We start from the raw sequence: 10,547 nt of genomic DNA, 5'->3' as shown, positions 1-10,547 counted from the left end.
TCACTTGAATTGGGTGCTTTTAAATGTAAGTTCTTATTCCCTTGAAAATCTCAAAATTAAAAAATTAAAAAGCAGTGAATGATCCACATTTTACTTGGCCTCATACACAACTAACACAACTAAGAGGAACAAGGGCTCAAGAAAAACAGAGAAACAGTGAGAAATACTCCTTTGAGGATGAACTATAAATAACAGCACCAAAGTTACCCAGGAGGGGTTTCAAATTCTCCAGTGAAGTGGCACTGAGACATAAATGTCATTTTTAATTTCTCAAGTTCAATAACATCGCTATGCAGGAGCATGGAGGAATTGCTGACATAATTCTATAGGTGCTTTTTCTATAACACCACCACGTTCCAGCATTTAAAGGGTGACTACAAAGAAGATGGAGACTCCCTTCTTACAAGGAGTCACATGGAAAAGATGAGGGGGCCCGTGGGTACAAATTACTCCTGGGGAGATTCCAACTGGACACAAGAGGAAACCTTTGCACAATGAGAACAATCAGCCATTGGAACAATCTCCCCAGGGAAGTGCTGGATTCCCAAACACTGGACACTTTCAGCATTCAGCTGGGCAGGGTGCTGGGTTGCCTTGTCTAGACAGTGCTTTTGCCAAAAGGTTGGACCAGATGATCCTTGAGGTCCTTTCCAACCTGGTGTTCTGGGATTCTATGGATTGAGAAATTAAATTAGCTGCTGTTTGCTTACAGCTGAGGATACATGAAGATTTGCTGCCACCTATACATTGGTTTTGTCCTGAATTAATTAAAAACTATGTTATTCTAAAAAGAAAAAAAAGAAAAAAAAAAGGACATATAGAATCTGGGTAGGAATGCAAACTCTACAGCGTGTTATACTTTACGAAATTACCCCTCATGACATAGAAAAGAATATAATCATGGCATAAAAAACTATCACTGACCCAAGAGAACAAAAATTTCTGTTCCTCTTGTAATTATTTCTTTCATTAAAACATGTGAGTCAAAATATTGTGCATCTGCATTTCCCCAGGATATTCTGTATCCCTCCCCACTCAGTTTCCAAGCATTTATTCAATAACATTCAGCTTGTCTTCTGAAGCATGGCAGTGGTTTTACTTCAGTTTTTTTCTCCTGTGTAGAACACAGGATGCCTTTACCCCTGGCTAGGCTACAACAGCATTTTTTGCATTTGAGAAAGGAGAACGAAAAAGTAAAGCAAATGAAAGGAAAAATAAGATTTATCTTTAGTTTTCTAAGGCAAACAAAACCAGAATTGCAGATTCTGTGAATGAACCAGCTGTGGTCAATCCTACAGAGATTTTCACCTACTCACTCATCTAAATCCTTAGATTAGCATTTATGTCAGAGGCGTCAGGTAACAGAGGATGGAAGAGGATCCAGAGTAAAATCCACTCACACATTGTAATTTTTCATGCCTCAAAATGCTCAAGCACTCTGGCCAAACCCTGAAAGGCTCTCAAACACTGCAGGATTTGGCTGAGGGGACAGAAAAGCCTTGTAAGAGCCAGGCCCTATATTGTCAATGTTTCTTTGGAGTCTCACTTCCACCCCCTGTTCCTTCCACTTAACTTCAGGAGTATCGGCATCCTGCTGCTTTCTTGTGAGCGTTTTCAGGAGCTCAGAGCTCAGCAGGAATTCAAATGCTCTGCTGGCTTTGACTCAAAACCAGCTGGCAGGAATGTCCCTGTGCTCCTGTGGAAACAGATCCCATGGACTCTGCTTAGGACAGAGCTCCCTCTGCTGCTCTCGCTGAGACCAAACCAGCCCTCTGAAGGAAGGGAACTGTTTCAAACCTCTTCCTGCAGCAGTGGAGCACAGGATCACAGCATATTGCATGAACTGGGCCAGTGGGGCATCCTGCTACGGTTGTTTTTCCTTCTCAGGTCCCTCCACGATTACTGCATAAGGTTTGGAAATGTCAGCTCAGTGCATCAGTGCAGCTGAGTGAATCACAGAACCAGAGAATCATTAAGGCTGGAAAAGATCTCTGAGATCATCGAGGCCAACTGTTAACCCAGCACTGCCGTGCTCACCACTAAACATTGTCCCCAAGGATCACAATCCCATGCCTTTTGAACACTTCCAGGGATGGTGACTCTACCACCCCCTTGAGCAGCCTGTTCCAATGCCTGACCACCCTTCCAGCGAAGAAATTTTCCCTGATATCCAGCCTAAATCTCCCCCTAGCACAACTTGAGGTCATTTCCTCTGGTCCTGTCACTTGTTATCTGGGAGAAGATCCCAACTCCCACCTGGCTCCACCCTCTCGTCAGGGAGTTGGAGAGAGTGAGAAGGTCCCCCTTGAGCCTCCTTTTCTCCAGGCTGAGCTCCCCCAGCTGCTCCTCATCCAACTTGTGCTCCAGACCCTTCCCCAGCTCCGTTCCCCCTCTCTGGACATGCCCTCAACGTCTTTCCTGGCATGAGGGGCCCAAAACCAAACACAGGATTCAAGGTGTGGCCTCCCCAGTGCTGAGCATGGGGGAACAATCCCCGCCCTGGTCCTGCTGGCCACAGTGTTCCTGATCCAGGAGCAGGATGCCATTGGCCCTCCTGGCCACCTGGGCACACCTGGGCTCATGTTCAGCTGCTGTCAACCAGCATCCCCAGGTCCTTTCCCGATGGACAGCTTTCCAACCACCCTTCCCAAGTCTGCAGTGTTGCATGGAATAGTTGTGACCCAAGTGCAGGACCCAGCAACTCAGCGAGTGAAGTTAGCACAAGAGTTTTCTCTTGGTGATAAACCATCCTGAGGCTGGAAAGGACAAAGCAATGAGTCAGCACTACCTTACACAGTCAGTCAATCCCCATGAAATGAGAGCTGTGTGGAGTCAGATCCTGTTCCTTCTGCTTCTACAGTGACCTATGAGCTGGCTCTTCACATTCACATGGAATCACACGAGACTTAATAAATCCTTCTGGAAGCAGAATGGATCTGCAGGCACCAGTTCCAGTCAAGCAACAGTTGAATAGCCACTGCCTGACGCACCTCTGCTTTCCAGTGAAATATATAATGGAGAACTTCTTGTGAGTTTTAAGACCTCAGACTGTGGAACTTTGGCCTGTTACTCAATAATCTTGTACAAATGAAGTCAGCTAATACAGTGTATGCTGGTGGCTGTTTTCAGTTGCTTTTGGTTCCAGACAGGAAGCAGGTGCCACTCCTGGCACATTTTCAGCTCCAGTAGATCCCCAGTTTGTTAAATCCCACAGCCCCTAAAATAAATGTGGAGAGACCTAAAATACAATTGCTTCCTTCTCAGCAAGGCCTCAAAACACAGCATCTCAAGATTTGTAAGAAATTAAATTAGAGAACAAAATAGCAATAATAATTTTTAAAAATCCGGCTGCGGTTTTAGAGCATTAACAACTTTTTGCAGCACTTCAAAAAAAAAAAAAAAAGGCAACAAAACATGGCTGCTGTTAAATTTAGTAAAACAGAAATATTACTTTATGGCCCATGGAAAGGGATGTTGGATGCACCAACCTTCCCATCTGTAGTAGGGGCAGAGTGGCTGGTACTCACCCCATGTGTTTGGGGACTAGTGATGAGAGCTGGATAACGAGGCAGCAGATTTTTGTCATGCAGATTTTATACCCACATGGGAAGGGCACAGCTGCCCTGCACTGCTCAAATCCAGAGCATCTTCAGAATTCCAGAGTGGTTCAACTCTCATGGATGACTCCACCTGAAGCATTTCAAAACCCAACCCAACTCACAGCCCCACTACAAAGCCAGCTTGGAGAGATATCCCAGTCTGGGTCCTACTGCTTAGGAACCCCCAAATAAACAACATCCCGTGCCTCTCACTCTTAAATTCTGCACAGAAAGAAAAATATGTTAAAAAAAAGATCAATTAAGAGTATAAGATAAAGAAATATATATATTTGGAGCTCACAGGAAATTCTTCTAAAATTTCTGTATCTATGTGAGTTAATGCAGGAGAATAGATTTGTTTTAACATAATATTCTTACAAATATTCTTACCTGTGGCCTGACAACCGACTCTCACTTTTCTTGAGGGATCTTTCCCTCTTCTCTCTTCCAGACCCTGAATGTCTGTGAGGGGCACTCACTTTAAGGCTTTTTTCACTGCTGTCTGTACCAAAGCTGGGAACCGATTTTCTTTCCTCTGCCTTGGTCCTCTCCCTCTCAGACAGCAGCCTGGCAATAAAGTCATCTGGATCTTTGGGGATGTTCCTTAGCTTTTCAGAGGCTGCACTGGTGTGGGAGCCTGGCACAGTCTTTGATGCAAACTCCACGTTTACTTGTGTTGGAGATTCTTTGCTTTCCTGAAAATCAGTGCTTGGGACTCTCAGGTCGTGTTCTTCGTGCTCTTCGACCTTGAGCTGCGCTGGGCTGCTGATGCTGGTGGATCTTTTTGAAAGCCTCCTTTTTTGGAGATCCTGGAAATAGGAGCCATTGAAAACCAGAGATTACAATTTTGCCATCTTTCAATAAACATGAAAAGCAAAGGAAAGATCTAGCACTAACTTCTGGGCTAAGCAATTTGCTTATTATTAGGAATCAGATTATACAGGAAATCAGGTTTTTAAAAAATTGATAATAAATATTAGACACATTTAAAACTTACTCAAATTTTGAACAGTATTAAAGAGGACCTACACAATTAAAAACTGCTTTCTTTTACCCAATGGCATCAATTAAATACTTCCTAAAACCTTAACTTTGGGGTTATATCCAACTCAAGAAACCAAGACATGTAAGACATTTTACTGGAAAGACTGCCCACCACAGTTATCTAGTCTTTATTTCCAAAACAAGAGATATATTAAAAAATCCAACTAATTAATTTAACTTCCATATGTGCTTCAGTATTATCTAAATGATATACTTAAAATATTTAAATTTATCATTATTGCAAGCTTAATTTTACAGGGAAGGTGTCTGTCTCTCTAAAAGCAGCTGGAAAGAAAAAAAAAATAGGCAAGAGTCTTTTAACTGTTTTGAAAACATTTACTGCTGGAATATGGTCTGATGATTTGATCCACTCAGAAGCGTATTTCTAACTGAAAGCAGTTTTCAGTTCCAAACTGCTACTGATTAAATGGGAGGTTTTGGAAAAACCTGAGTAAAACAGATACTGTGAAGGTAAAAAAAGGCAATTTCCCCAGGAAAATGGAAAACCCAATCCATCACCAAGAGTTATCAAGAATGGGAAAGATTTATAAAGGAATTTGTGATCTAAATCACAGGCATGCAGGGGGTAGCTGCCTGCAGTGGTTATACCTGAAACAGTTTGAATTTCTGAATTAACCAGAACGATTTCCCTAACTTACCACATCTTTTCAGCCTGCAGATTTAATGGATTAACAGGCAGGAGTCATTTCAATATTATTTGCAAATGACTTTATTGCAGAGGGTTAGATAAAAAAAAATCCATGGCAAGCCAAATATTTTGTAAGTGTTGGGAATCACCTCAGGTGAACTTGCTACTGGTCCAGCCATCATTCCTCTGGCAATGAGACCAGACCTGAGCTTTGCCTTCTCCTTCACTGTGGATTTTGTCTCCTCAGAAATCGCTGCTGCTTTTAAATCCTCTTGACTATCTTTTAACTTCTTATCCCCCTCAGAGGGTAAGTGGCTGTTGTGTGTTGTGTGGCACTTTTCACTTCTGTGCTGATGTTTTCTGGATGAAGGCATTTTATCCAGTGGATTCTCAGCATCATATCTACAAGGAAGAAAAAGGAAGAGCTTGAAACAGCAAAATAATGCACCATCAGGTTAATGAAGACATCTACTTGGCTAAGTAAAGCACTGCTGTCAAATTGAGTTATATTTTACCTAGAAATGGCACTCAAATACAGTCACTTTTCACTTAAACATCTGTATGTAGGTCTTCAGGACATTATTTCAGTGTCATTATTATGTGTCACAATTGGTTATAATATGTATAACACTTTACTCTCATGCTTATTTTGACATGTAATGGGTTAAAACTGAAAGAGGGGAAATTTGGGTGAGACCCACAAAAGAAATTCTTTCCTGTGAGGGTGGGGAGTTCCTGGCACAGGTTGCCCAGAGAAGCTGTGGCTGCCCCAGCCCTGGAAGTGTCCAAGGCCAGGTTGGACAGGGCTTGGAGCAACCTGGGCTGGTGGAAGGTGTCCTTGCCCATGGCAGTGGGTTTGGAACTGGATGATCTTTAAAGTCCCTTCCAACTCAACCCATTCTGTGATTCTATGATTTTATATGGCAACAAAAAGAGTATTTTATACACCATACCAGACAGGTCCTAGGCTGTGACCAGCATCTCTTGTTCCTTCTACAGCTATTTGAAAATTTGTTAACACTTTTGCCAACGTCCTCTGTCATAAAACCGACCCCTTTCACTCTTTGTTCAGACATACAACATTTATTTTAATGTTCAAAAAGAAAGGCACTTTTGTAATGGAATTTATGAGTAGTTCCCAGTTCAGTGACACGTCTTTTGTGTCAGTTGATAAATTTATGTTCTGTGTAACCCCAAAACGTTGGTGTTCTTCATGATAACTATCCCTGAACTTGTTTTTTATTCTAGGATGGCTTCCTCTATCCTAATTCATCGTAGAGCAATTCCATAAGTTGAAACATATTCTACCACAAAAATATTCCTTTTATTTAGCGAGTTAAAAATTGGGGTTTGATGTATGTCTCATGCTGTGAGAACACACTGCACACGTAAACTGAAGGGAGCATGATCCACCTCTGGGAGCACGTTCTTCCTCTGGAATCATTAGGAAAACTGAGGACTGTTACCTCTGACCCAGGGCCATGCAACTCCTCATTGCCCTGGGGCACAGTGTTGTCTTAGAGACTGTCTGAGCAGACATTCAGAAAAACCTCCAAGAGGTCAGTTAAAAGGAAAGCAAACTCATTAATAAGGAACCAGTACAGAGCACCTTTCTGTTTACACTCTCCACCCCTGAAAGCATCGTTAAAAATTATCCAGGTAGCTGAAATTAAAACTAACTTCAGGCACTGGTTGGTTGACCTTGGCAGTTCCTGATTTTTCCTTGTCCTGAGGGAGTGGAAATGACAAGGAGGATCACAGAGCTGTGCTTGAAAATGGTGTTTCCCTGGTTCATTTTGTGGGATGAAATAGGAGGTGGCTGAGACAACTCATCAACCTGTCCATGGCAGTCCTTGCTACATCAGCTCTGCAGCCTTGGGACAAAGGGGAATGGCTTTAAACTGACAGAGGGCAGGTTTAGATTAGATATTAGGAAGAAATTCTCCACTGTGAGGGTGCTGAGGCCCTGGCACAGGTTGCCCAGACAAGCTGTGGCTGCTCCATCCCTGCAAGTGTTCAAGGCCAGGTTCGAGCAACCTTGTCTAGTGGAAGGTGTCCCTGCCCACGGCAGGGTGTTGGAATGAGATGGTCTTCAAGGTCCCCTCCAACCCAAACTATTCTATGATTCCACGATTTTCAAGTGTTGCTTCTGAGCTCAACTTAAAACATCTTGGGTTTCTTCCCCTGTTAGAAAAGAGCTGGAGTGGTTTTTTTCAAGCACTGATACTTAGATTTAGCTGCTTTGAATATGTTGTGTTTAGGGTGAGGAATAAAAGCCAGTTAATTCCCTAGCAGAGGAGGCTGGGAAGGTAAGTTACACTTCTGTGCCCATTTTAAAAGCTCTCTATGGAAGCCCAGGGCTGTTAGTCCTCCCTGAGGCACTCCCTAATACATGAAAACTTTGGTTACATACTGTTTTTAGGTATTCTACAAGATGAAAACAACTGAACCTACACTATTTGAAACAACACTGAATTTAAAACATTAAACCTTTCTTCTATGTAATACATGAATATATCTGCAGTTTGAGTGTAGGTGCTTTGTTTCACATCCAAACATGCTTCAGTGTGAGTATTTCCAATTTATGAGGCATAAAAGCTCAGATTTCTACATCCTTCAGTGACTGAAAGATGTAATTGAGATTATCAATCTTCATAATTGGTAGGGAACATAAAAGACCATTTTTGAAGGGTGGCTTGCACAGGAGATTTTAATCATCTGTGTACTTGAGCTTTGTGCTACTAGGATAATCAATAAAAGGTAATGTAGGTGAAATGTATAAATGATAACATTTTTAACACTGTTTCCCTTAATTCTCAAAATAACTGAAGACACAGGACAAAGAGAAATAAATCAGACTGTACCTGGAAGCTTGAGTTTTGCTTTCATCAAGTGTAATGGCATTCCCATGCACGTGATCCTCATCCAAGAGGTCGGGTGGATGGGATGTTGAGCTTTTACTTTGAGGAGCTGACAGAGTGGAACTGGAACCAGCGCTCCTGGAAGTCCCACGGTGTTCGAGGAAGTAATTAGTAATAATTTCAAGCAGCGTTTTCAGTGGGCTCTCCTTTGCCTTCCCCAAAAGAAAAACGGAGTTCTTGGTGAGACAGGATATTCTTTTTAACCTGTGCAATAACTGAACACATTAACTATTTCCATGTGTGTATCCCAGATGTGACTGTGCAAACAACCCAGGAAAATGGGAGATGTCAGGTGGGGAATGCCAAGAGCTTGAAGGTGCTGCTGGGCTAAATGAATTAAGCACGACAGAGAAAAAACTATGTGTTACAGTCATTTCTTACCCTCATTTTAGCTAAACATTGCAAACGGTGATAACTGTGCCAGAACATTTCTTTTCTACACTGGGAGGGTTTTTTCGAAGTGACTTATAACAGGGTTGCCTCGTGCTCCTCAGAAGATTTTGGGAAGCACCATGTATTTATTCCCTTACCTTGTTCTGCTTGTACAAGGAGTGCAGATGTAGGACATTGCGAAGCTCATTCCTGTTATTGATGCTGAGCGCAGAACGTGGAAGCTCCCGGTCCATGATGGTGATGGTTTTCTTCAAACCCTGAGAAGGGAAAGTTCCAGTTACCAAACCTTCTACTCTGGATTTTGTTGGATGTAACATAAAGCTCGTGCATGGCAGTAATCAATAACCAGGTAACCCTGACAACCTGTGCCTTAACCCAACCAATTTAAGTGGTACAACACAAGACTAGTATTTTGAGAGAGAAAGCCCCAATTCCTTCCATGAAGGGTTGTTGTTACGAGAAAGGATTTATTTTTCTGCAGATGGAGCGTCTGGTTCAGATTTAAAGAACTAAGAACAAGCTGTGGTAAATAAAGGATCATTATCACAGTCGGTTCTGATGTGTAGGAAAGGTTTGGAGGGCAGCAGTGCCCCTTGGTTTGACCCCAGGGTTGAAAATATGAATTTGGAGAGGGGATGCAAAGCGTGAGACTGAGGTTTGTGTAGCACTTAATAATTATTGACAGTGGCTGTTTTAATTTCTGATACAAGCTAGCCCATTCCTGACACTGGGGGTCTGACATCAGCAATATTTCCTTAGGATTGAACATAAATACAATAGGTACTGTTACCTGGAAATGCCAAGGTGCCTTTTCATCTGCTCAATCCCACACCCCCCACACCCGTGCGTGGCCCAAAGTTCCCTTTACAGCATTAAGTTTCTGAAAAGTACAATGGCCTCTTTCCTCCCCTTCTCCCTGTCTCTTTCTCCCCATACAGACCTAATTTCTGCGGAGTTATTACTGAAAATTAGGGGAAAGACACAGGTTACCAGTTTCTCTAGAACTGCTACCTTTTGCCTACCCCCCCCCAAATACTTGTTCTGAGAAGCTTTGCATGCCCCTTGCAAACACAAGGACGACAACAAAACAGGTGATTTATGGGGAAAAAAACAAACACGAAAACAAACAAACAAAACCAAAAGCCACAAAACAAACAAGCAACAACCCAAAAAAACAAACGATCAAACAAAAACGTGGTTGCTGATTTAATTTTAAGTTTCGCAGGCGCGTGTGGGAAAGGATGGGGCTTTCTCAGACCGGGAGGAAGCTGCTTTCATCGTCAGGAATAACAAGGCACTGTGGGAGATGTAGTTCAGCAACTCATCCAAGAAGCTGTTACCCTTCAGATCCAGCTGCTTTCACCCTGGAATATATTTCCCCGTCACCTCCCAGCATCCCTCCTTTTTTTTTAGGACTTAACACTTCCCACGTGTCACTCTCACTTGGGCTAAGCTGGAGAAAATCAAGAGGAGTTACCTTTCTACTGAGAAATTCTCTCACCAGTGATGCAGCCACTTCTTCCACGAAGGAGTTGTCCATCTTCAGCCCAAACCCTGCTCGGGGGGGTGGGATGTTTTTTTTACTTCTTCTCCCAACTCCGCGGAGCCCGGAGGCATCGCAGCTCCCCGGGGCGGCTGTGCCGGGCCGGATCCCGCAGGGATGTTGCTGTGGAGACCATGTCATAGGAAGCTGGGAGAACTCCTCCCCCTGGGAAGGAAGGGGAGGAAGGAAAGAAGGAAGGAAGCCGGAGAGACTTGGAATTCGGAGAGCTGGCGGTGTAGCGGAGCGGCGGGCAGCGCTGTGATTGCTTTAAATTTACAAAAATAAATGAATAAGTAAATAAAATTAATATATATATATATAGAGAGAGAGAGAAGAGAGAGAGAAAGAGTGTTCAAATCTCAGAGAGAGAACGGATTTATGGTTATTTCTGTGTTCAA

The 10,547-nt window shown here is 42.9% G+C and overlaps 1 protein-coding gene across 3 annotated transcripts in view; it reads right to left on the bottom strand.

Moving 5' to 3' along the window:
- Positions 1 to 10,302, bottom strand: part of MINDY4 (MINDY lysine 48 deubiquitinase 4) — a 72,045-nt gene extending 61,743 nt beyond the window's left edge. For 2 of the 3 annotated variants that reach the window (XM_027908253.1, XM_027908256.1), the window contains exons 1-5: positions 10,084 to 10,302; positions 8,744 to 8,863; positions 8,157 to 8,365; positions 5,442 to 5,694; positions 3,990 to 4,408 (exon numbers count right to left, since the gene is read on the bottom strand). In XM_027908253.1, coding sequence (XP_027764054.1) covers positions 3,990 to 4,408; positions 5,442 to 5,694; positions 8,157 to 8,365; positions 8,744 to 8,863; positions 10,084 to 10,290 — 1,208 coding nt within the window. In that variant the 5' untranslated portion in view covers positions 10,291 to 10,302. The remainder of the gene's footprint in view (positions 1 to 3,989; positions 4,409 to 5,441; positions 5,695 to 8,156; positions 8,366 to 8,743; positions 8,864 to 10,083) is intronic. The other variant, XM_027908254.1, reaches the window with a different exon arrangement.
- Positions 10,303 to 10,547: the final 245 nt, after the last annotated feature.

The sequence above is a fragment of the Empidonax traillii genome, unplaced genomic scaffold (assembly GCF_003031625.1).
Source record: "Empidonax traillii isolate 1590-97213 ecotype Southwest subspecies unplaced genomic scaffold, ASM303162v1 scaffold1666:size129087, whole genome shotgun sequence".
Classification (NCBI taxonomy): Eukaryota; Metazoa; Chordata; class Aves; order Passeriformes; family Tyrannidae; genus Empidonax; species Empidonax traillii.
The sequence above is the reverse complement of the archived record's forward strand: the minus strand, read 5'-3'. Positions and strand labels throughout refer to the sequence as shown.